The sequence below is a fragment of the Pelodiscus sinensis genome, unplaced genomic scaffold, assembly GCF_049634645.1.
Source record: "Pelodiscus sinensis isolate JC-2024 unplaced genomic scaffold, ASM4963464v1 ctg39, whole genome shotgun sequence".
NCBI lineage: Eukaryota > Metazoa > Chordata > Testudines > Trionychidae > Pelodiscus > Pelodiscus sinensis.
Window position 1 is genome coordinate 1,490,012 of NW_027466048.1, and position 21,700 is coordinate 1,511,711.

General features: G+C 57.4%; 1 protein-coding gene and 1 long non-coding RNA gene across 2 annotated transcripts; both read left to right on the forward strand.

Annotated features, from left to right (window-relative positions):
- The first annotated feature begins 1,774 nt into the window (after nt 1-1,774).
- Nucleotides 1,775-4,489, forward strand: LOC142826427 (uncharacterized). The gene is made up of 7 exons (XR_012900557.1): nt 1,775-1,888; nt 2,441-2,510; nt 2,914-3,019; nt 3,292-3,387; nt 3,555-3,659; nt 4,048-4,183; nt 4,413-4,489. It is a non-coding gene; the product is annotated as an uncharacterized LOC142826427 (long non-coding RNA).
- Nucleotides 4,490-16,232: 11,743 nt separating this feature from the next.
- Nucleotides 16,233-19,298, forward strand: LOC142826422 (uncharacterized). The gene is made up of 7 exons (XM_075918674.1): nt 16,233-16,674; nt 16,960-17,063; nt 17,376-17,498; nt 18,052-18,119; nt 18,518-18,623; nt 18,887-19,011; nt 19,274-19,298. The coding sequence occupies exons 1-7, from the start codon at nt 16,248-16,250 to the stop codon at nt 19,296-19,298; spliced, it is 978 nt and encodes a 325-aa protein (XP_075774789.1). The 5' UTR covers nt 16,233-16,247.
- The last annotated feature ends 2,402 nt before the right edge of the window (nt 19,299-21,700 follow it).

Genomic DNA, 21,700 nt, shown 5'->3' on the forward strand with positions numbered 1-21,700 from the left:
GGGGGGAAATGGTGTGGTACATATCCCCTCGGCAGGGGCCAGGCCGGTGGGATGCATCCACTGGCTGCTCACAGTCCAGGTGGGGTGATGTCCGTTAGTGACACCCCCTTCTTCTTACTGGTGTGTCCACGACCGATCCAGAAATATCCGGTTTTTGCACCACTTGCCTCACCACTAGTGAGAAACAATGGTCTGTCCTTGGTTAGACTCTTCTCTTGTTACTTTTCTTATCTGGCAATGCTGGAAACGCTGCCTCAGCCACATACACAGAGTTCTTTTATTTCCCACGGTCCTTCTTCTTAAAGTTGTAAACACGTCCATGATCCTCCAGGGGTTTTGTCCAGAACAAACAAGTCCATAATTCTCTGGGGCGCTTGCCTGGACCTCAGCATGGCCTCTCTTCAGCTCACTTACTGTTGATTCACTCATGCACTCGTGCTAACCATTCACACTACCCATGATTCATGACACAGGTGACAGAGGAAGGCTGGGTCAGTGGTTAGAGAACTGAGCTGGGTTCAGCTCCCTGCTCTGGCCTGGTTCCTGGGACACTCGGGGTAAGTCACTGGGCTGGGATTCCTAACCCAACTCCCCTTAAGGTCAGTCAGAGTCAGGCATCTACACAGCTCTGTGAATCCCATAGTCGTGTCGTGCTTCGGTTCCCCCCACCTGTAGCACGGGGCTAATAGCCCTGCCCTGCCTCACAGGCAGGTGAGAGGATCAGTACAGCGATGCCCAGGAAGTGATCACTATGGCAGTGGGGGCCAAGGCAGCACCCTGAGCCTGGTCCGCACCAGGAAGTGTTGCTGGGGAAGTGGAAACCCCCCAGTGTGGACACAGCTGTGTAAGTGATTCTCCTGTGTAAGTGATTCTCCCTGTGTAAGTGATTCTCCTCCCCTGGCACCACTGATGATGTCGAGTGAAATAATCCCATTGGCACTGGACAAAGCAGCCGCAGCATTTGCCTGGCACCCACCACCTGACACGGACAGAGATGAAAACTGGCTGAGGAGTTGGGGGGGACAGTAGATCACTGCTCCTGCACCTGAAGCATCACAGCCCGTTAAACAGCTTCTCAGCCACTAAAACCATCGCCCCAGTGTCTGAACTTGGCTTTCCTGGGGCAGGCAGGAGGAGACCCGGCTGGGAAAAAAACAGCCTTTCTTCAACATGAAATTCTTCCTGGAACAAGCTTTGAATTTCAGCTATTCTAGGTGTGTTTGGAATCACCTTCTGCCTCCAGAGCCCTGTGACTGGAACAGGAGCATTTACTTCTCGCATTGGCCTCCTGCACACTGTGTGACCATTTGTCGTCTTTTTCTCATGCATCCTGTGAACTTTGTCATTTGCTTTTCAGCCCCAGCTCCCAGAGTCAAGGGATTCAATGAGCCTCTCAGTTTCGTTATTAGTTCTCTCCAACCTTTTTACACCGAAGATCCCTTCTTCAATGTCAGGGCAAGCCAAGATCTACTCCAAGCACCCACCACCTTTCCCAAGTACCCATCCCTTCTCTGAGGCCCCATCCTCTCCGTTCCCCTCCTCTCCATCACTTGCTGTCCCCGGCCCTTACGCACTCTCCCTGGGTTGAGACAGGAGGTGCGGGCTCTGAGGTGGGAATGGGGGATTTGGGCGTGGGAAGGGATGAGAGATGTAAACTCTGGGAGGGAATTCAGGTGCAGCAGGAGCTTGAAAACGGATAGATGTCTCAGGAAGGGGGGGGGTGACATACTGGACCGGCCTGGGCACAGTTAAAGGTGTCCACTCAGGACAAATTGCCCTGCAGCGGTTCCTCCTGGCCGTCCCCCCCGCCTGCCTCGCCGCCCTCCAAAGGGGCGAGGACACCCTGGCGCCGCGCTGCTGCAAGGACACCATGATGGCCAGGATCGTGGTGAGCGAGTCGCGGCGGCCGGGAGGAGGGGAGGGGATACGTGGGGTGGACAGGGGTCTGCCTGGGCCATGGCGGCGGGTGGGGGTGCTGGAAATGGGATGGGTGGGGCCAGGAGTGCTGGAGGGGGAGGGAGAGGTGGACATGGGGAGGGTGGGTGGGGATGCTGGAGGAGGGAGGGACACAGAAATGGGGCAGGTCTGGGGTTCTGGACAGGGAGGGGGATTCGGAACAGGGAGGGGTCTCCCCGGGCCATGGGGGGGGAGCTGGAAGGTTAGCAGAGCGGGCTGCTGAGGATGCGCCTGGGGAGCAGGGATGAGGAGGTTCAGAGGCTGGTCACCAGGGCAGTGAGGGGCAGGAGACGGCCTGGGGACAAGGATTGAGCTGGTCCCGGTTTGGGAGGGGGGTGCTGGGAGGGGCCCTGTGCCGGGCAGGGGGGCTACAGGCCAGCGGGAGGCAGTGGGGTTGGATCCTGCTGGGTGGGGGCGCTGGCCGTGTGAGTGTCTCTTGGGGGCCCCAGCCTCACACGCCCCTTTGTCTCCTTGGGTCTCACAGGAGATCATGGAGGACTCCCCCCCCCCCCACTGGTCTTGGCCGACTGCCTCAACGCCTCCTGCAGCCTCAGGTACCGACCCCCCCCCCCCCGCCGACTCCCCCCCAGAGCAGATCCCCTGACCAGGGAGTGGGAAAGTCTCTGTCTCCTGGGCTATGTCTAGACTGCAAGCCTCTTTCGAAAGAGAGCACCCAGTGAGTCTGGATGCTCTCTTTCGAAGAAGCCCTAGTTCCATTCAAGAACGCCTTCGTTCGAAAGAAGCACTTTCCAAAGAAGGCGTTCTTCCTCGTGAAATGAGGTTTACCGCCGTGGAAAGAAAAGCCGCGTTCTTTCGATTTAATTTCGAAAGAACGCGACTGCAGTCTAGACGCAGGTGATGTTTTTTCGGAAAAAGGCTACTTTTCCCGAAAAAACCCCTGAGTCTGGACACAGCCCTGCTGCTGAATTAACAGTCTCTGCCCCTCTCTCCTGCCAGCACCTTGCAGCCTCCCCTCCAGGCCCAGCTCCTGAGCCCCCTGCTGAGGGCGGCCGTGGGACAGACTGTGTCTGGGGACTGGCAGCAGGAGCCCATCCACACACAGGTACGTCCCTCCGGGCCCTGCTCCCGGGCTGGGCTGGAGCTCCAGAGAGGAGTGGGGGTGGGGGCAGAGGGAGAGAAGAAGCTGCAGGTTTGGATCCTTCCCTCCAGGTTTCCCGTTGCTCTCCCTGGGGGCCCGTCCCTTCCATGCCCAGCCTGGGCTCCTCCCTGCTCTGCGAGGCGGCTCAGACCCTGCTCAAGGCTGCACCCCGGAGCCAGCGGGTGGCCTGGATTCCCCAACCCCCCTCTGACCCAGGGCTCCCCCTTGTCTTGCAGCAGTTCATCCGGGCCCTTCCCGTCGACCTCCAGGCCCTACTGGCAAGCCTCCTCGCCGAGTCCCCAGACACCGCCAGGCTGCAGCTGATCATGGAGGTGAGCCCCGTGGGGGGGACGGGGCCATTGTCCCTGCTTCCTCGGGGGGCCGAGAGAGGAGCTGTGTCAGTGGCTGGGGGTGGGGGGGGCACAGTCTGAGAGGAGCCCCAGGCTCTGCCCAGAACCGGCGCCTCCCTACGGGTCCTGACCTGCCTCTTTCCCCCCAGCACCTGAGCCCGTAGCTGGAGTCCCGCCTGCCCCAGGAGCGAGCCAGGGCCCTTGGCAGCACCACGGCCCTGCTGGGAGTCGCCACCACCCTCCCGGGGTTTGAGGTAAGTGACCTCGGAGCCGGGGGGTCTGGGGCTGCAGGGCGCGGGGCTGGGAGCGTCCCCGGGAGGCAGAGCTGGGAATGGGCCGGGAATGGGCCGCGTTCTCCTTTCCCCGGGGAGGGGCGACCCTGGGCCTTTCCGGGGGGCACCTGGGCCCCAGACTGGGGAGTGGCCGTCAGTGGATCCCCTTGTTCCACCCCCGGAGTGACCCTTCAGTCGGGGCCATTGCTCAGGGTTGTCGCCTCGCAAGGCCGGCCCCGCCCCGCCCCGCCCCGCCCCGCCCCGGGAGGTGTCTCTGTCCGTCCCCGAGCTCAGAACCGCCTCGGCGGCCGTTAGCATGGGACGTGCAGCCCCAGGATGCTGAGGGACCCCCTCTCTTCTCTCCCCTCAGAACTCCGCCGACTGGCCGAGGATGGGTCACCACGTGGCCCAGCTGGGCCTTTTTATTTCGGACCCATCTGAAGACGTCAGCCGGCTGGCCCGGAAGGGGGTGCACAGCCTGTACCGACTCCTCCTGCACCACAGGGGTAAGGAACCCAGCCGGGACCTGGGCCCCAGGGACACCCTGAGGGTGCCGGCGGCGGGGGGAGGGGACCCAGCCCTTTTCCCCCAGACTGGCCCAAGGGGGGATGCGTCCCTCTGTGTTCCCCTTCTGCCCCCTGTGCCCCTCCATTTGCCCAGGGATGCCTGCAGGGACCCGTGGGAGGGGAAGGGCTCAGACCTGCCAGCAGAATCACCCTGGTTTGTCTCTTGCAGGCCTCAACATCCACCAGGCAGAGGACCTGTGGTGCAGGCACTACTATAAGGAGAGATGGGTCCTGGCGCATAGCAACACCGTGCGGGTGGGAGAGGTAAGGACGCGCTGCCAGGGCAGGGCAGGGCTCGGGGGTGGGGCTGGCTGGGGCCCTCGTGCGGGTAGGACGCGGGGTGGGAGCGGGGAGTCGCTGATCGAATGGTCGATGCATTTTCCCTCGACTATTCGAGCCGTGGACAGGGCGGCGCTGCCCCTTTGTGACGCTGTCCCGGCGTTTCAAAGGGGCGGCGCTTCCTAGGGGCAGCGCCGCACCTTGCCCCGGATCTCCCGTAGGAGGGGAAGCAGGGCGGGGGGGGGGCAACACTTTTTGATGGAGGTCGCTCCAAGATGTTGGCCAGTGGCCTAGGGCTGCTCTGTTGTGCGGAGGGGGGTGAGGTCTGGGAGGGTCTTGGGGGCAGGAGGAAGGTGTGACCTGGGGCAGGGGTTAGGGTGCAGGGTGAGGAGAGCGTCTGGGTGCAGGGTCTGGAAGGGAGTTTGCAGAAGGAGGAAGCTGTTTTAGCCCCAGGAGTTGGGGCCGGGCTCTGGGCCGTCAGCTGAAACCTCCCGTGCTCTTGATTTCAGGTCTTTGGGCAGCTCTTCACGCCAGAGCAGGAGAACTGCTTTTTAGACAAGGCTCTGCTCGCTGCCCGCTCCCCCCTGAGGCGCCCCAGCCAGGCCGGGCTGGTCCTGGCCCACGCCCTGCATGGGCAGGCCCATCAGCTCCTGGGATACATGGTGAGCAGCCGGAGCAGATGCAGGAGAGCGGGGCAGGGCCAGGGTCTCCTTCCCATCCCCTCAGGGAGTCCCCCGCCCCTTTCCTCATGCTGCCCCCACCCCACGTCCCTGCTGGGTGGGTCAGAAGCTCACCCTGCGGGCCTGACGGGGGGTGACCAGAGAGCAGAACAAGTCTCAGCGCAGGGGGGAGGAGGGTGGAAATGCTGGGGGGGCCCAGTACCCCTGAGTCCCCAGGGATGAATGTGACGGATTCTGCTTCCCTTGCAGCAGGAAGACAGCCAGTGAGAGCACAAGGAGCTGAGGAGCCAGCAGCTGCGTCCCCCTCCCCCCAACCCTCCCAATTGTATAGAATGTATTTAAATTCGGATTAAATAACGTTTCAAAAAACATTTGGATCAGGCTTTGTCAATAATTTTTAATGGGGGGGGGCATTTTGGCAAGTGGTCAAGGGCCACATTTCTACCGAGGAGTTTGGGGTCTGGGACGGGGCGGTTGGGTGCAGAAGAGAGCTGAGGGGAGGAGCCTGGGTGCGCACCGTCCATTGCATCATCACGCGGCGCCATTGTGCTAGTGCTGGAGCTTGGGTGACTGGTTTAATTGGAATGTTTACACAGATTAGGTGTTTTAACTTTAGGAAACTTCATTTTAAATAAGGTCAAATGTTAATTTCTGTCTACCACAAAGGGTTTCAAAGTTTTCTTTCTTAAAGGCAGGGATGAGGAACCTTTTTTGTCTCCAGGGCCACTGACCCCCAGAAAAACCAGTTGGGGACCACACACGAGAAAAGCAAAATACAAAAACCCTTCTTCCAAAACCCACAAGCCTCACTGAGGTGAGGGGAAGGGACAGGGAGGACTGAGGTTCGGGGATCCCTCATTTTTGGCCCCCCCTCAGATTGAGAGGGACCCGCAAATGCCACTCTCCCTGGAACCCAGGAGAGTTAATCTGTGCTGGGGCTGGAGTGCCAGGGCAGTGAGATGTCTCAGTCGGGGCCACATTCGTGAGGCTTGGGGGGGTGGAGGCGCCAGGGACGCATTCAGATAGAGCAGGGGAGCCGGCAGGGACCCTGAGAGGAGAAGTGGGAGTGAGAGCCCAGCCGGGGAGACACAAGGAAACCAGAGTCAGTCTAGTATCTCTCAGGCAGCTGGGGTAGACACCCCCCACCCCAAACCCCAGCCTCCTGTTGGATCCTCCTCCCACAGTTAACTGCCTCTGAGTCTGCACCCAAACTCCCATCGCTGCCCTGAACCTGTCCCAGAGCCTGCAACCCGCAGCCTCTCCCGCGCCCCACTCCCCAGCCATCCTGCACCGTAACCCCAGCCTCAGGCCAGCGAACCTGAGTGAGGGTGGGGGAGCCCAAGCAGCAGAGGGAGGGGGGAGTGGAATGAGTGGGGGCGTGGCCTCAGAACAGGGGCAGGGGTAGGTGCGGGGAAGGGGGCGGGGCAATGGTAGTGGCCTCTAATGCCCACACCCCTCCCTTCGGCATCGCTTATGTCCCATGTCCGCCCCCTCCTGAGCCCACAGCCGGTGCCAAGGCCTCGTGCCCAGGGCGGGGTCGCCCCTGTGAGCTGCCAGCCATACTGGGGAGAGGCGAGAGGGTCTGGGCTGCTGTGTCCGTTGCTGGCTCCTGTCAGGCCTTTGCACCAAGTCCTGGTGCAGCCTGAGCAAACCTGGGTCCTTCCCTGCTCCTCCAACACCACCTGGGCAAAGGGAGGAGAGTCCCCAACAGCCTCTGTCACTTCGGCCTCCTGTCGGGGGAACATGCCCCCTGCAGCATGATCCCCTGTAGATCTAGCCCTCTGGGCACTCACACAAGGTCTCTACACGGCAGCTGCTCTGTGCCTAGTGCTGGCACTGCAGAGCCATTTGCCACTTTGCACCCGACTGTCACCAGGTCCTTTCCATTTGCAGGGCCGGCCACATCTCCTGCCCGCTAGGCCATTGGCTGCACCCTCGTCTCGCTCCTCCTGGTGTCTGTATCCGTCATCACCTTGGTGCTGGAGAGATGGGGCCTGCCCCAGCCTGCCGGGCTGCAAGGGACTCCTGTTGGGAGCAGCTGCATGGGAACCAGAGGCCCAAGAATGGGAGAACCCTATTGACCTGCTGTGAGCAGGAGACGGGGATGGGGAGAGGGCTGGGGAGGTACCTGTACTCAGCTCTGAATGGGGGCTGGGGAGACACAGACACTGCTGATGATTGCTGCACTGTGGGCCCCTGGGTTACAGTCTATGCCCAGGCAGCTCCTCCAGTCACTGCCTGTCACATTACTGGATCTTGAGGGGAGCAGCCAGATCACTGCTGCACCCATAGGTGGGGGTGTTGGCCCCAGAAAATGGTAGAAAAGGGGGCCATGTGGGGTGCTGAATAGAAGCTTATTATCTGATAGTCCTATGTAAGCTATTTATGTGGTTGTATAACGTCTGTGTGTGTAGTTAGGAATCTGTAGTCTGTGTGGATCCTGAATATTTCTCTGCATGTGGTTGAGCATTGGGCAGAGCCCGGCCTGTGGACATGCTAATTAGCGAGGCCCTGTGGGACAATGGCACTGAATGGGCCAAGGACACACCTAAAGCATGAGGGCGGACACCTAAGAGCGGCCAGCAGAGAGAGGCTGAGGACCAGGTGATCTCCTGCAGCCAAGAAGAGGCCAGGAAGGAGGGATAAATAGGCCATGTGGTCGATGCCATCTTGGTTCTCAGCTCAGCACTTCATCCCAGAGGCAGCATTGCAGGGATCGAAGAGCCTGGAAGACCTGTGAACCCATCCTGACCCTAGGATGTGCAACAAGAACTCTTAAACCAGCAGCTGTAACATCTCTGCTAGAGGCTGCATCGAGAACTGGGAGATTCGGTGCATGTAACATACTATTCCTTTAACAACCTTACTCTCATGCTTTTCTTTATTGTAATAATAAACCTTTAGGTGTTAGATGCTAAAGGATTGGCTCAGCATGATTTGTGGGTAAGATCCAGAGGGTAAATTGACCAAGGATCTGTGGCTGGTTTCTTGGGACCAGACAGAACTTGTTCGGGGTAGGTGGGATTGGGTGCTAGGACCCCCACCGGTGTATGAGGCCCGGGGCCATCGGGGGCATGGATATTGCTGGGGTGCCGGAGGGGTTTTGCTCGTGAGGCTTCAGGCAGGCAGCTGAAGCGCTCTGTGGGACTGGTTTGTGGCCTGTGTGGAGAGGTCACCAGTCTGGGGGCTGTAAGGAGCCCCGGATTTGAGCAATTCGCCCTGAGCAGACGCCCTCAGCTGTGCCCAGACACGGCCCGGTCCGTCACACTGCCTCTCAGCCTGCAGGCCTCTCCTCGCTCTCAGCCAGGCCAAGGGCTGAGCCCCGCTGTGGCCTGCCCCAGCCAGCCAGCCAGCCCAGCTCCTCCTCCTGCACAAACAGTCCCGCCTGCTCCTTTAGCAAAGCAGAGCGGGCTGGTTGTGGAACTTCTGGGAGACTGAGGTTCAAGTCCCAGGTCTGCTGCAGAGCCCTTGGCCCTGCCACTCCCCTGAGTGGGCCTCAGCTCCCATCTGTGAAACGGGGACACTGATTCTAACTTGTCTAAAGGGAGCATTTTCAAAGCCCTAAGGGAGTTGGGAGCACAAGTGTGTGACTGTGCTTTGTGCCCACTGCTTGGTGCTCCTAAATCCCCCAGGTGCTTAGCTTGGGAGCTTTTCCGGGCAGGGGCTGCGGCTAGGGTTGCCAGGTGTCCCGTTTGAACCGGACAGTCCAGTATTTGAGCTTTCTGTCCAGGAGATACATTGAGAAAATATCTCAATTTTCTAAATAAGATGTACTCTAGGTTGTGATGCAATGGCAAGTATGACTGGTATTTTTATTGACCATCTGGCAACCCTGGCTGCGGCTGCCTCTCACTACTCTGGTGTGGACAAAGCACTGCAGTCATCCCGGGACAACGCCCCCAGAGACGCTCTCCCTCTGGGGCAGGGTCCTTTAATGCTTTTCACACTGACATAGGCTACGGGACAGCCCCTTGGACACGGGCATGAGTGTCCCCGCGGGGCGGTATCCCCCGGACGCTGCGCAATGCAGAGAAGAGGGGTGAGTCCTGGGGGATTGGTGGGACAAGAGACGTTCCGTTATTTTAACCCCACCCGCTATAAAGCAGCAAAACCCTGGGTCCAGGTACTCAAAAGTGCAGGGCTCTGCTTCTGCGGGATTAGCCGCCCCTTCTCGGCTGGGAACACGCAGGCGAAGCATCAAAGGGCTCCCACCCCACTGAGATGGTGACTGCATGTCTCGGGAAGGGAAGAATCCAGCCATGGGGGGGGGAGGGATCCCCTCTGGCACTGACAGAGAGGCCCAGAGACATGCAGAAGGAAAGTTCGGGAGGGAGGGGGCAGAGATACCAGGTAGGGAGGAGGACGGAGGTGCAGCTAACTCTGATACTCGTGACACCCAGACCCCATCTCTCCCCACCTCCTTGGACCCAGGCAGCCCCTGCTCCTTTTTGTCTCCTCTCCCATTGACTGCCGCCCTCCTCACCACCAGGTCTCCCAAAGGTTCCTCTCCCCAAATGTTTCCCACTCCCTTCCCACTGTTCCTCACTCCCAAATCCCTGGGGTCCTGTCAAACAAATTTCTCTTCCTCCCTCCTGTGGCTGGCACCTCCATGTTCTGTAGCCTGGCCCCCCTCCCTTTACTCCATTCTTCACCAACCCTTCCAGCTCCTTGAGTTCCATTTCTTCCAGCCTCCACCCCAACTCCCTACATCTGCATCTCCACCCCAGCCCTGCCTCCCAGCCCCGCCTCTTAGCCCCCGGCCCCAAACCTTCCCTTCCCTGGTTCTTCCCTCCCCAAACTGCCTGTTCTGGTTATTTCTAGGCCAGGGGTGAAGCAGGAGCCATTCTGCTGGGCACTCTGCAAACACAGAACAAGGACAGTCCCGGCCCCACACATCTGGCCCTTGAAGAACAAACCCAGAGGCAGAGGGACCTGGACAGACGGGATGGTGGGGGGCAATTTCCCTCAGCAGCTTGGGCCGTCCTGGCAGAATGGTGTCTCAGTCTCCTAGGAGATCACAGTAGTGGGAACCAACTGTCCATGTTGTGCTAGACAAGGGCGATAGGAAGCCGCTCTGGGGTGCCCCACTAAGCCTGGCGGGCTGGGGGCGGGGCTTTGGGTGCTGTCAGCACGCTGGGCTGCACAGCCACAGTGTACTCCAGGGATCTGGTGGCCAAGTAGTGTAGTGGCTGCACTCCCAGTCCCCTGCCCTGAGCCTCCAAACACCCCCCACCACCTACCCCTGACTCCTGCACCACAATCCCTGCACTGCGCCCCCCCTCACTCCTGGACTCCCTGCCCTGAGCTCCCCACACCCATACACTCCCCAGCCCCCTGTCCTGAGCTCCACCATACCCCTGCCCTGAGCTCCCCATCCTCCCACACTCCCCACCCCTTGCCCTGAGCTCCCCCACATCCTCACACTCCTCATCCCCCGCCCTGAGCTCCCCATACTCCCACATTCCCCATCCCACTGCTCTGAGCTCCCCCACATCTACAGACTTCCCACCCCCCTGCCCTGAGCTCCCCCACATCCTCACACTCCATCCCCCTAACCTGAGCTCCCCACACCCACACACCCCAGCCCTGAGCTCCCTGGATTCCACACATTCACATTTCTCACAGGTAATTTCCTGTCATTCAGTTTGGACACAGACCGGCTAACCTTGTGAGGAGGGCTTTAAACTAGGTTCGACGGGGACAGGTGAGCAAAGCCCACAGGTAAGTGCTGAATGTGCGGGACTGAGAGATGGGTTGGAAATGGGGGGGATTACGGCCTATAATGGGAAGGAGCAAGGAGGGTCAGGGCACAACAGGGAGGCAAGATCAAATCAGTATCTTAGATGCCTATATACAAATCCAAGAAGTATCAGTAATAAGCAGGAAGAACTGGAATTGCTAACCAATAAATACAACTTTGATATCATTGGTATTACAGAAACCTGGTGGGATGGGACGCACGATTGGAATGTTGGTATGGAAGGGTACGGCTTGCTCAGGAAGGACAGACAGGGAAAAAAGGGAGGAGGGGTTGCCTTGTATATTAAAAATGTACACACTTGGACTGAAGTGGAGATGAACGTAGGAGATAGCTGTGTAGACAGTCTCTGGGTTAAGCTAAAAGGGGTAAAAAACGAGGGTGATATCATGCTAGGAGTCTACTACAGGCCACCTAGCCAGGTGGAAGAGGTGGATGAGGCCTTTTTTAAACAATTAACAAAACTAGCCAAAGCCCAAGATTTGGTGGTGATGGGGGACTTCAACTATCCAGACATATGTTGGGAAACTAACACAGCGGGGCGCAGGCTATCCAATAAGTTTCTGGACTGCATTGGAGACAACTTTCTGTTTCAGAAGGTTGAAAAAGCTACCAGAGGAGAAGCTGTTCTGGATTTGGTTTTAAGAAATAGGGAGGAACTAGTTGAGAACTTGAAAGTGGAAGACAGTATAGGGGACAGTGATCATGAAATAATAGAGTTCATGATCTTAAGGAAAGGTAGAAGGGAGACCAGCACAATTGAGCTAATGGATTTCAGGAAGGCAGATTTTGATAAGTTCAGAGAACTTGTAGGTAAGGTCCCATGGGAAGCAAGACTGAAGGGAAAAACAACTGAGGAGAGTTGGAAGTATTTCAAAGGGACGTTGTTAAGGGCCCAAAAGCAAACAATTCCGCTGTGTAGGAAAGATAGAAAATATGGCAAAAGACCAGCTTGGCTTAACAAGGAGATCTTGCATGATCTCAAAATAAAAAAGGAGTCGTATAAAAAATGGAAACTAGGACAACTAACAAAGGATGAATATAGGCAAGCAACACGGGAATGCAGGGGCAAGATTAGAAAGGCAAAGGCACAAAATGAGATCAAACTAGCTACAGGCATAAAGGGAAACAAGAAGACCTTTTATAAATACATTAAAAGCAAGAGGAAGACCAAGGACAGGGTAGGCCCACTGCTTAGTGAGGAGGGAGAAGCAGTAACAGGAAACTTGGAAATGGCAGAGATGCTCAATGACTTCTTTGTTTCGGTCTTCACCGAGAAGTCTGGAGGTGTGCCTAACGTAGTGAGTACAAGCAGAGAGAGGGTAAGTTTAGAAGATAGGATACACAAAGAACAAGTTAAAAATCACTTAGGAAAGTTAGATGTCAGCAAGTTACCAGCTCCTGATGAAATGCATCCCAGGATACTCAAGGAGCTGATAGAGGAGCTATCTGAGCCTTTAGCTATGATTTTTGAAAAATCATGGCAGACAGGGGAGATTCCAGAAGACTGGAAAAGGGCAAATATTGTGCCCATCTATAAAAAGGGGAATAAGAACAACCCAGGAAACTACAGACCGGTCAGTTTAACGTCTGTCCCAGGGAAGATAATGGAGCAGGTAATTAAGGAAATCATATGCAAACACTTGGAAGGTAATAAAGTGATAGGGAATAGCCAGCATGGGTTTGTGAAGAACAAGTCATGTCAAACTAATCTGATAGCTTTCTTTGATAGGATAACGAGCCTTGTGGATAAGGGAGAAGCGGTGGATGTCATATACCTAGACTTTAGTAAGGCATTTGATACGGTCTCGCATGATATTCTTATTGATAAACTAGGCAAATATAACTTAGATAGGGCCACGATAAGGTGGGTGCATAATTGGCTGGGTAACCGTAGTCAGAGAGTTGTTGTTAACGGTTCTAAATCCTGCTGGAAAGGGATAACAAGTGGAGTTCCTCAAGGGTCTGATTTGGGACCCGTACTGTTCAATATCTTCATCAATGATGTAGATATTGGGATAGAGAGTACGCTTATTAAGTTTGCAGATGATACCAAACTGGGTGGGGTTGCAACTTCTTTGGAGGAGAGGGACATAATTCAAAATGACCTTAGCAAGTTAGGGAAATGGTCAGAGGTAAACAGGATGAGGTTTAATAAAGAGAAATGCAAAGTGCTCCACTTAGGAAGGAACAATCAGTTCCATACATACAAGATGGGAAGCGACTGTCTAGGAAGGAGCATGGTGGAAAGAGATCTAGGGGTCATAGTGGACCACAAGTTGAATATGAGTCAACAGTGTGATGCTGTTGCAAAAAAAGCAAATATGATTCTAGGTTGTATCAACAGGTGTGTTGTAAGCAAAACTCGTCCCGCCCCAGGGTCAGGAGCATGTCAGGTCTCTTCAGACATGCATGTGCCTATTGGGCCACGGCCCCTGGGTGTCACGCAGCTGGAGCGTGGCATGGCATGTGCTTGCACGTGCACAGGTGTCTGTGTGATCCGTGGGAGGCATGGCCCACGTGCGCGGTCCCTGGTCTCCCTCCCGCCTCCTCCCCCGAACTACTTAATTGGAACTACTTCCCCGGTACGGTCTCCCTGGATGACCCTGCCGACTCCAGTGCTGGAACTCCTTGTGGTGGCCCCTCCGGTGTGCCCAGGTCAGGGCCCTCCAGTCCCGGCTCGCTGCCTCCCGGGCTGGCACGGACCGCCCCGCCCCCCAAGAGTCGGTCGAGGGCAGGGAAGTAGGGGCAGGTGGCAGCCCCTGCTGCGGCGCCGCCCCTGGTGGCCATGGCGTACGCCTGCCGCAGCTGTTTTACTTTCAGGTGCACCTGCTCCTGGGTGGCCTGTGTCCCTTTCGGGCCATGGCGGCCGCTATGCGCCCGTAGACGGCCACGTTCCTCCTCCTAGTACAGAGATCATGGACGCTGGGGGCCTGCCCCCAAACCTCAATGAGGTCCATGACCTCCACACTAGACCAGGAGGGTGCGCGCCATCTACGGCCCCTGGCTGGCCCCTGGGTGCTGGGGGACTGGGCGGGGGGACGGCTCGCTGGCACTGGCTGCCTGGCTCATCCTGCAGCCCCTGGTTCGGGGCAGAGACTGCTGGCAGGGCTGGCTCTGGCAAGTGCCGTCTGGCCAGAGTCTACCCCTTTAAGGGCCCCAGGGCTGGGGAGAGGAGAGGAGTTTTCCTGGTTTGGCCCAGAGCAGCCACCAGGGGAACCTGGGGAGGGCTGGCCTCCAGCTACTTCGAATTAACTGGCTACACAGCCCTTAATTCCAACTACTGAATTCGAATTTGGCGTTACTCCTGGTAGAATGAAGTTTACCTAGTTCGAATTAAGTCCAAACTAGCGGTTTGTATGTGTAGCACCTATGAAAGTTACTTCCAACTAACGGCTGTTAGTTCGAATTAACTTTGTAGTGTAGACATACCCATAGTTCCTATACAACTAACAGCTAATGGGTAGTCTCCAGTAGTTTAAATCTTGGGGCATTTGGAAAAGGAGGGGGAGCTACATGTGTGCGGGGTGTATTGTTGCCCTCTGCTGGATGGACTGTAAATGCTTTATGTATGTATCATATGCCCTATAGTGCTAACAGTTAATGGAGATTCTCCTCTAGCTCACACCTGGCATTTTCTAAAGTAATATATGTGTGTGTATGTGCGAGAAAGAGCAAGAGCCTGGGGGCTCCCTCATGTCTCCTCCCCATCCTGATCTGCTTGGCTTAAGTGCAGGAAAGAAGAAGTAGTGAGCTTTGTGTATTTGACATCAGGTGGAAGCAGGGGAATGGAGGAGTAGTGGGAACAAGAGCACTTGGCTTCTTTTCCTGCAGACCGAGAGGGGTGGGGACTGGGTTGAGCTATATAAATCAGATGCCGCTCCATGCCTCAGTTTCCTCCTTCATACAATGCCGATGACACAGAGAATGTTTGTAAAGTGCCTTGTTGTTAGCCCATGGGGCAGAGGGGGAAACTCGGTCTCAGAAGCAGACTGGGGGGAGGTAAAACCCTACCTAGGCAGCGCTGGTTCCACTACGTCACGCTGCCAGACCGGTCTGAGTGGGTCCCTCTCTTGGCTGCTCCTCCCCCCAGGGGGAGTGGGTTCCTCTCCATCGGCTGCAGGAACCAGCATTTCAAGGTCTTTGCCAATGGGCAGCCGTTCTGCAATTCAGCTCTGCCGCGGCTTCCAGCAGATCGATACACTGGAGATCGATGGTGCCCGTGAGAGGCAGCGGGGCAAGTGGGAGGCTCTAACTCTTGCTCCTGGCCAGGAAGTCCAGTGCTGGGTGACACCAAGGCCACGTCTGCACTGCAGGCATTTTGCTCAAGAACAACTGTTCTTGTGCAAAAACTTGTGGCGCGTCTACACTGCACGTGAATTCTTGTGCAAGTAAATTTGCAGTAAAGCATCAGAAAAGAGGGCTTCTTGCACAGGAGTTATTCCTCTCCCCACGAGGAATAAGCCCCTTTTGTGCAAGAGCTGTTGTGCAAGAAGGCAGCGTGGACGGGCACCAGGGGCTTCTTGAGCAAGACACTTTTATGGCTAAAATGGTCATCAGAGCTTTCTTGCACAAGAAAGCGTTCACAATGCCATGGACACTCTTGTGCAAAAGCACATGGCAGGGTGGAGGTGCTCTTGCACGAGACCATTTGCGCAAGAACTCCGGTGTGAAACAGTTCTTGTGCAAGAAGCCTGCAGTGTAGGGCAGGGAGCAGCCTATGGGGCTACTGGAGCTGCTGGCTGCAGGATGCCCAGTCAGGGAGTGGGGGGGACCCCTAGGAATGGCTCCAACTTCCCAGAGGGGTGGCCAGAGGCAGGACATTTGCCTGGCAGGGTGAGATGGGGGGGGCAGAGACCACACAGGGGCTTTGGGCAGCCCTCAGCAGATCAGGCAAAGGGCAGGTGGGGAGGTGGTGACCTCACAGAGGAACCCACATCTCAGGCTGAGAAAAGGGGGGAGCGGGCCCAGGGGACTTTGGAGACCCCCGGTTGCTTTAGCTCTGGTGCGTCTCCTGCTCACAGTTGCTTTGTCCTCTGTGAGTTCCACATCCGGACAGCGTTTTGCAGAAGGTAAGAGCCCCCAGGGGTTTGGATCCCGCCCGGGGCCGGCTGGGTTCCAGGCAGGCCCAGCCCTCGGTCAAGGGCCAGAAGTGCCTGTGCAAGACCGAGCCGATAAGCAAGGGGCCATTTGGGGGCTGGGGGCAGTCGCTCTGGGGAGCTGGAACCCCTGGATTTCGCTCTGCAGGCTGCGCCCCAAGCTCCCCTTTGCTCCCCTCATTTGCAGAATGGCCAAACACATCAGGCTGTGGTTCCGGAAAGCCCTGAAGATGGCCCCAGGGCCGGTGGGAAGCAGCTCCTCCGTCCCCGCGGGCGGGGAAGCTGAATCCCACCAGCGCGGGGCGACTCGCCCACCGGCCAGGCCCCTCCGGACCTGGCTCCAGAGGCGGCTGGGAAGGCGGGACCCAGCCCAGCGGGGCAGCCGGGTAGGGTGGCTCTGGGGCCTCCTCTGTGGAGAGAAACACCTGCCCCAGGAGCCCAGCCCCCATTACCACCAGGGGGCATCGCCCTGCCCAGCCTCCGGGGACCTGCCAGTCTCCGGGAGCCCCCAGCCTCTCCGCACCAGCCCCTGCAGCTGTGGGTCCAGTTCAGTGAGCAGCAGCGCCTGGGCCTCCAGCTGCAGCCGGGCCACCTCCTGCAGCCGCTCAGACCCAGGTGAGGGGCCGTGAACATGCTGGGCCCAGGGGCTCACCCAGTACATGGGGGGGCAGCCCCAGTGTCTGCCCCGCAGCCAGGGCAATGGATGGGGGTGGGAGCTGCTGCTTGGCTCTCTTGTTCCTGGTGGGGGCTCTGCTGAGGGCGTTGGCAGATGTGAGGGTGGAAGGGGGATGGGTCCCTGCGAGGGGCGTGTGGGGCCCAACCTGCCCTGGGTCCCTGACATGGGGGCGCGTGACCCCTGCTGGCCGCTGGAGTCACCCTGGTCCCTTCCCTCCCGCACAGAGCCCCCCTGCGCCTCGGCGGAGCTCTGCCAGGAGCGGATGGACTCCCGGGTGGAGGAAGGGGCCATCTATGATATTGAAGAGCAGCTCCACACCCGGGACACGGTAGGAACCTTCTCCACACGGGGGGGACCCGAGATTGTCCGGCCCCTTCCCAGCACGTCCCCCCCTCCGGGAGGGGCTTGTCCCTGGGGATCCCCCTGGGGCCCCTTCTCCTGCATGACCTGGGCCCCCCAAGCTGAGGTCTCTTGTCATGCACCAGCTGGGCCCCCACAAGCCTGAGGAAGCAGTTGGGGGGGGAGTGTGGGTGCTTGGACAACCGGCAGCTCCCACCTCCACTCCTGGGAGGCCTGAGCCCTGCAGCTGTCCGTGGGGGGCAGGCAGGCCCCATGCTCACAGACTCTCTCTGGGGTGCAGAGCCCAGCCGCCCTGCAGCGGTTCCTCCTGGCCGTCCCCCCCGCCTGCCTCGCCGCCCTCCAAAGGGGCGAGGACACCCTGGCGCCGCGTTGCTGCAAGGACACCATGATGGCCAGGATCGTGGTGAGCGAGTCGCGGCGGCCGGGAGGAGGGGAGGGGATACGTGGGGTGGACAGGGGTCTGCCTGGGCCATGGCGGCGGGTGGGGGTGCTGGAAATGGGATGGGTGGGGCCAGGAGTGCTGGAGGGGGAGGGAGAGGTGGACATGGGGAGGGTGGGTGGGGATGCTGGAGGAGGGAGGGACACAGAAATGGGGCAGGTCTGGGGTGCTGGACAGGGAGGGGGATTCGGAACAGGGAGGGGTCTCCCCGGGCCATGGGGGGGGGAGCTGGAAGGTTAGCAGAGCGGGCTGCTGAGGATGCGCCTGGGGAGCAGGGATGAGGAGGTTCAGAGGCTGGTCACCAGGGCAGTGAGGGGCAGGAGACGGCCTGGGGACAAGGATTGAGCTGGTCCCGGTTTGGGAGGGGGGTACTGAGAGGGGCCCTGTGCCGGGCAGGGGGGCTACAGGCCAGCGGGAGGCAGTGGGGTTGGATCCTGCTGGGTGGGGGCGCTGGCCGTGTGAGCGTCTCTTGGGGGCCCCAGCCTCACACGCCCCTTTGTCTCCTTGGGTCTCACAGGAGATCATGGAGGACTCCCCCACCCCACTGGTCTTGGCCGACTGCCTCAACGCCGCCTGCAGCCTCAGGTACCGACCCCCCCCCGCCGACTCCCCCCCAGAGCAGATCCCTGACCAGGGAGTGGGAAAGTCTCTGTCTCCTGGGCTATGTCTAGACTGCAAGCCTCTTTCGAAAGAGAGCACCCAGTGAGTCTGGATGCTCTCTTTCGAAGAAGCCCTAGTTCCATTCAAGAACGCCTTCGTTCGAAAGAAGCACTTTCCAAAGAAGGCGTTCTTCCTCGTGAAATGAGGTTTACCGCCGTGGAAAGAAAAGCCGCGTTCTTTCGATTTAATTTCGAAAGAACGCGACTGCAGTCTAGACGCAGGTGATGTTTTTTCGGAAAAAGGCTACTTTTCCCGAAAAAACCCCTGAGTCTGGACACAGCCCTGCTGCTGAATTAACAGTCTCTGCCCCTCTCTCCTGCCAGCACCTTGCAGCCTCCCCTACAGGCCCAGCTCCTGAGCCCCCTGCTGAGGGCGGCCGTGGGACAGACTGTATCTGGGGACTGGCAGCAGGAGCCCATCCACACACAGGTATGTCCCTCCGGGCCCTGCTCCCGGGCTGGGCTGGAGCTCCAGAGAGGAGTGGGGGAGGGAGAGAAGAAGCTGCAGGTTTGGATCCTTCCCTCCAGGTTTCCCGTTGCTCTCCCTGGGGGCCCGTCCCTTCCATGTCCAGCCTGGGCTCCTCCCTGCTCTGCGAGGCGGCTCAGACCCTGCTCAAGGCTGCACCCCGAAGCCAGCGGGTGGCCTGGATTCCCCAACCCCCCTCTGACCCAGGGCTCCCCCTTGTCTTGCAGCAGTTCATCCGGGCCCTTCCCGTCGACCTCCAGGCCCTACTGGCAAGCCTCCTCGCCGAGTCCCCAGACACCGCCAGGCTGCAGCTGATCATGGAGGTGAGCCCCGTGGGGGGGACGGGGCCATTGTCCCTGCTTCCTCGGGGGGCCGAGAGAGGAGCTGTGTCAATGGCTGGGGGTGGGGGCACAGTCTGAGAGGAGCCCCAGGCTCTGCCCAGAACCGGCGCCTCCCTACGGGTCCTGACCTGCCTCTTTCCCCCCCTGGACTCCTTTCCCCTTCATGTTAACATCCCAGGGGATTCTGCCCATCAGGTCTCTGAGGGAGTCAAAATCTGCTTTTTTGAAGTCCAAGGTGTGTATTTTACTACTCTCTTTCCTTCCTTTGGTTAGGATCCTGAACTCTACTATCTCATGATCACTGCTTCCCAGGTTGTCACCCACCTCTACGTCCCGTATTAGTTCCTCCCTGTTTGTGAGGAGAAGGCCAAGCTGTGCACAGCCCCTGGTTGGATCCTTCAGCACTTGTACCAAGAAGTTATCCCCAACATTCTCCAAAAACTTCCTGGATTGCCTGTGTACTGCCGTATTGGTTTCCCAACAGATGTCAGGGTGATTAAAGTCCCCCACAAGAACCAGGGCCTGCGATCTGGAAGCTTCGCTCAGTTGTCCGAAGAAAGCCTCATCTACCACATCCACCTGGTTCGGTGGCCTGTAGCAGACACCAACCACAACATCACTGCTGTTTGCTCCTTTAAACCTGACCCATAGACTTTCAACAAGTTTTTCTCCCTCTTTATACTGGAGTTCAGAGCAATCATAGTGCTCTCTTACATATAGTGCAACTCCTCCTCCTTTTCTCCCCTGCCTGTTCTTCCTGAACAATCTATACCCTTCCATGACAGCGCTCCAGTCATGCGAGTCATCCCACCAAGTCTCTGTTATCCCAATTAAATCATATTTCTTGGTCTGGGCCAGGGCCTCCAGTTCTTCCTGTTTGTTGCCCAGGCTTCTTGCATTAGTGTACAAACACTTCAGGTAACCAGTTGATTGCACTATCTTCTCCATTCGAAACTGGGGTCCTCCTTTCTCGCTCCTTGCTCTATGCATTTCTTCCCGGTATCCGACTTTCCCACTCCCCTCAGGGTTTTGGTCACCGTCCCCCGACAAACCTAGTTTAAAGCCCTCCTCACTAGGTTTGCAAGCCTGCCCGCAAAGATGCTCCTTCCTCTCTTCGTTAGGTGGATCCCATCTCTTCGTAACAATCCTTGCACCCGGAACAGAGTCCCATGGTCGAAGAAACCAAAGCCCTCTCTGCGACACCACCTGCGCAACCACGCATTGACTTCCTCAATTCGACGATCCCTGCCCAGTCCTTTCCCTTCAACAGGGAGGATGGACGAGAACACCACTTGCACTCCGAATTCTTAGATCCTTCTTCCCAGCGCTACATAATCCGCAGCATCCTGATCAAGGTCATTCTTGGCCGTATCATTAGTTCCTACATGGAGAAGCAGGAAGGGGTAGCGATCTGAAGGTTTAATCAGCTTGCTAAGCCTCTTAGTGACATCCCGAATGCGAGCTCCCGGTAAGCAGCACACCTCTCGAGATTCCGGGTCCAGACGGCAGAGGGATGGCTCAGTCCCTCTTAGGAGGGAGTCCCCGACCACCACCACACGTCGTTTCCTTTTGGGGGTGGTGGCCGTGGAACCCCCATCCCTAGGACTATGCATCCCATGCCTTTCAGTAGATGGTGTTCCCTTCTGGTTTCTACCTTGTGAGGTCCCTTCCAGAGCTTTCAGCACTGCAGAGCCTGTGGAGAGAGCTTGAAAGCAATTGCTTACCTCTATAGCATCGGGGGAATCCCGTGCTGGTCTTTTTCCCCTTCTAGAAGTTACATGCTGCCAGTTCTCTTCTTGCTCACGTACTGCCATCTCTGGCTCCTCTGCCTGCCGTGCTTGAAGGATTAATTGCTGCCTTCTATCGAGGAAGTCTTCATCCTCTCTGATCAAGCATAAGGTCGACACTTGGGCTCTAATTTTTTCAGTCCTCTAATTTTTTCTTCCAAAATCTCGACCAGCTTGCACTTCGTGCAGATGAAATCCGTTCTTTCTTCCGGGAGGAAGACAAACATGGCATAGGCCGTGCAGGTAACAACAGCAGACCCATCATCAACCATCGCTGCTGTCCTGGAGAAGGGATTTAAAAAGAAAGACAAGAGAACCTCCCGCCCTTCCCACTCCCCTTCAGAACTCCCTCTCAAAATTCCCTGTTAGCAATCACCTGTTCGCAAGCTCCTTGGTCGCTTGCCCACTGCCTTATAAACCCCCTCCCCCTACCAAGGCTCAGCCAATCAGCAGAGGCTTCTAGAATTCAAACTTTAATTAGAAGCCAACAGTTTCCACCTGCCAATCACAGCCCCTACCAATCACAGCACAAACTCTATCAAGGGGAGGGGGGGGCGGGGAAAAAAAAAAGCCTCACTCTCAAACACAGGGGAAAATAGAGAAAGAAAGAAAAAACAAAAAAGCACACACACCAACCCTCACTCACAAACACAAGCTCAGCACACAGCAAGAAAGCCCCAAACACAACACACACTTCCCTCAAGACTCCTGTATCTGCTTCTCCTCTACCTGGAGAACTCCCTCTCTAAAGCCTCACTCAAAGGGGGGGGGGGAACTCACTCTCAAACACAAGGGAAAATAAATAAATAAATCAACAACAAAAAGACTCACACCACCACACACCAAACAAACACAAGCTCAGCACACAGTAAGAAAGCCCCAATAAAAAAACACACTTCCCTCAAGACTCCTG

Coding starts and splice junctions, on each gene's coding strand:
- LOC142826422 (XM_075918674.1), top strand. CDS start 16,248: ATGGCCAAACACATCAGGCTGTGGTTCCGGAAAGCCCTGAAGATGGCC. Junction 17,064..17,375: donor AGCTCCACACCCGGGACACG/GTAGGAACCTTC, acceptor TCTGGGGTGCAG/AGCCCAGCCGCCCTGCAGCG. Junction 17,499..18,051: donor CCATGATGGCCAGGATCGTG/GTGAGCGAGTCG, acceptor TGGGTCTCACAG/GAGATCATGGAGGACTCCCC.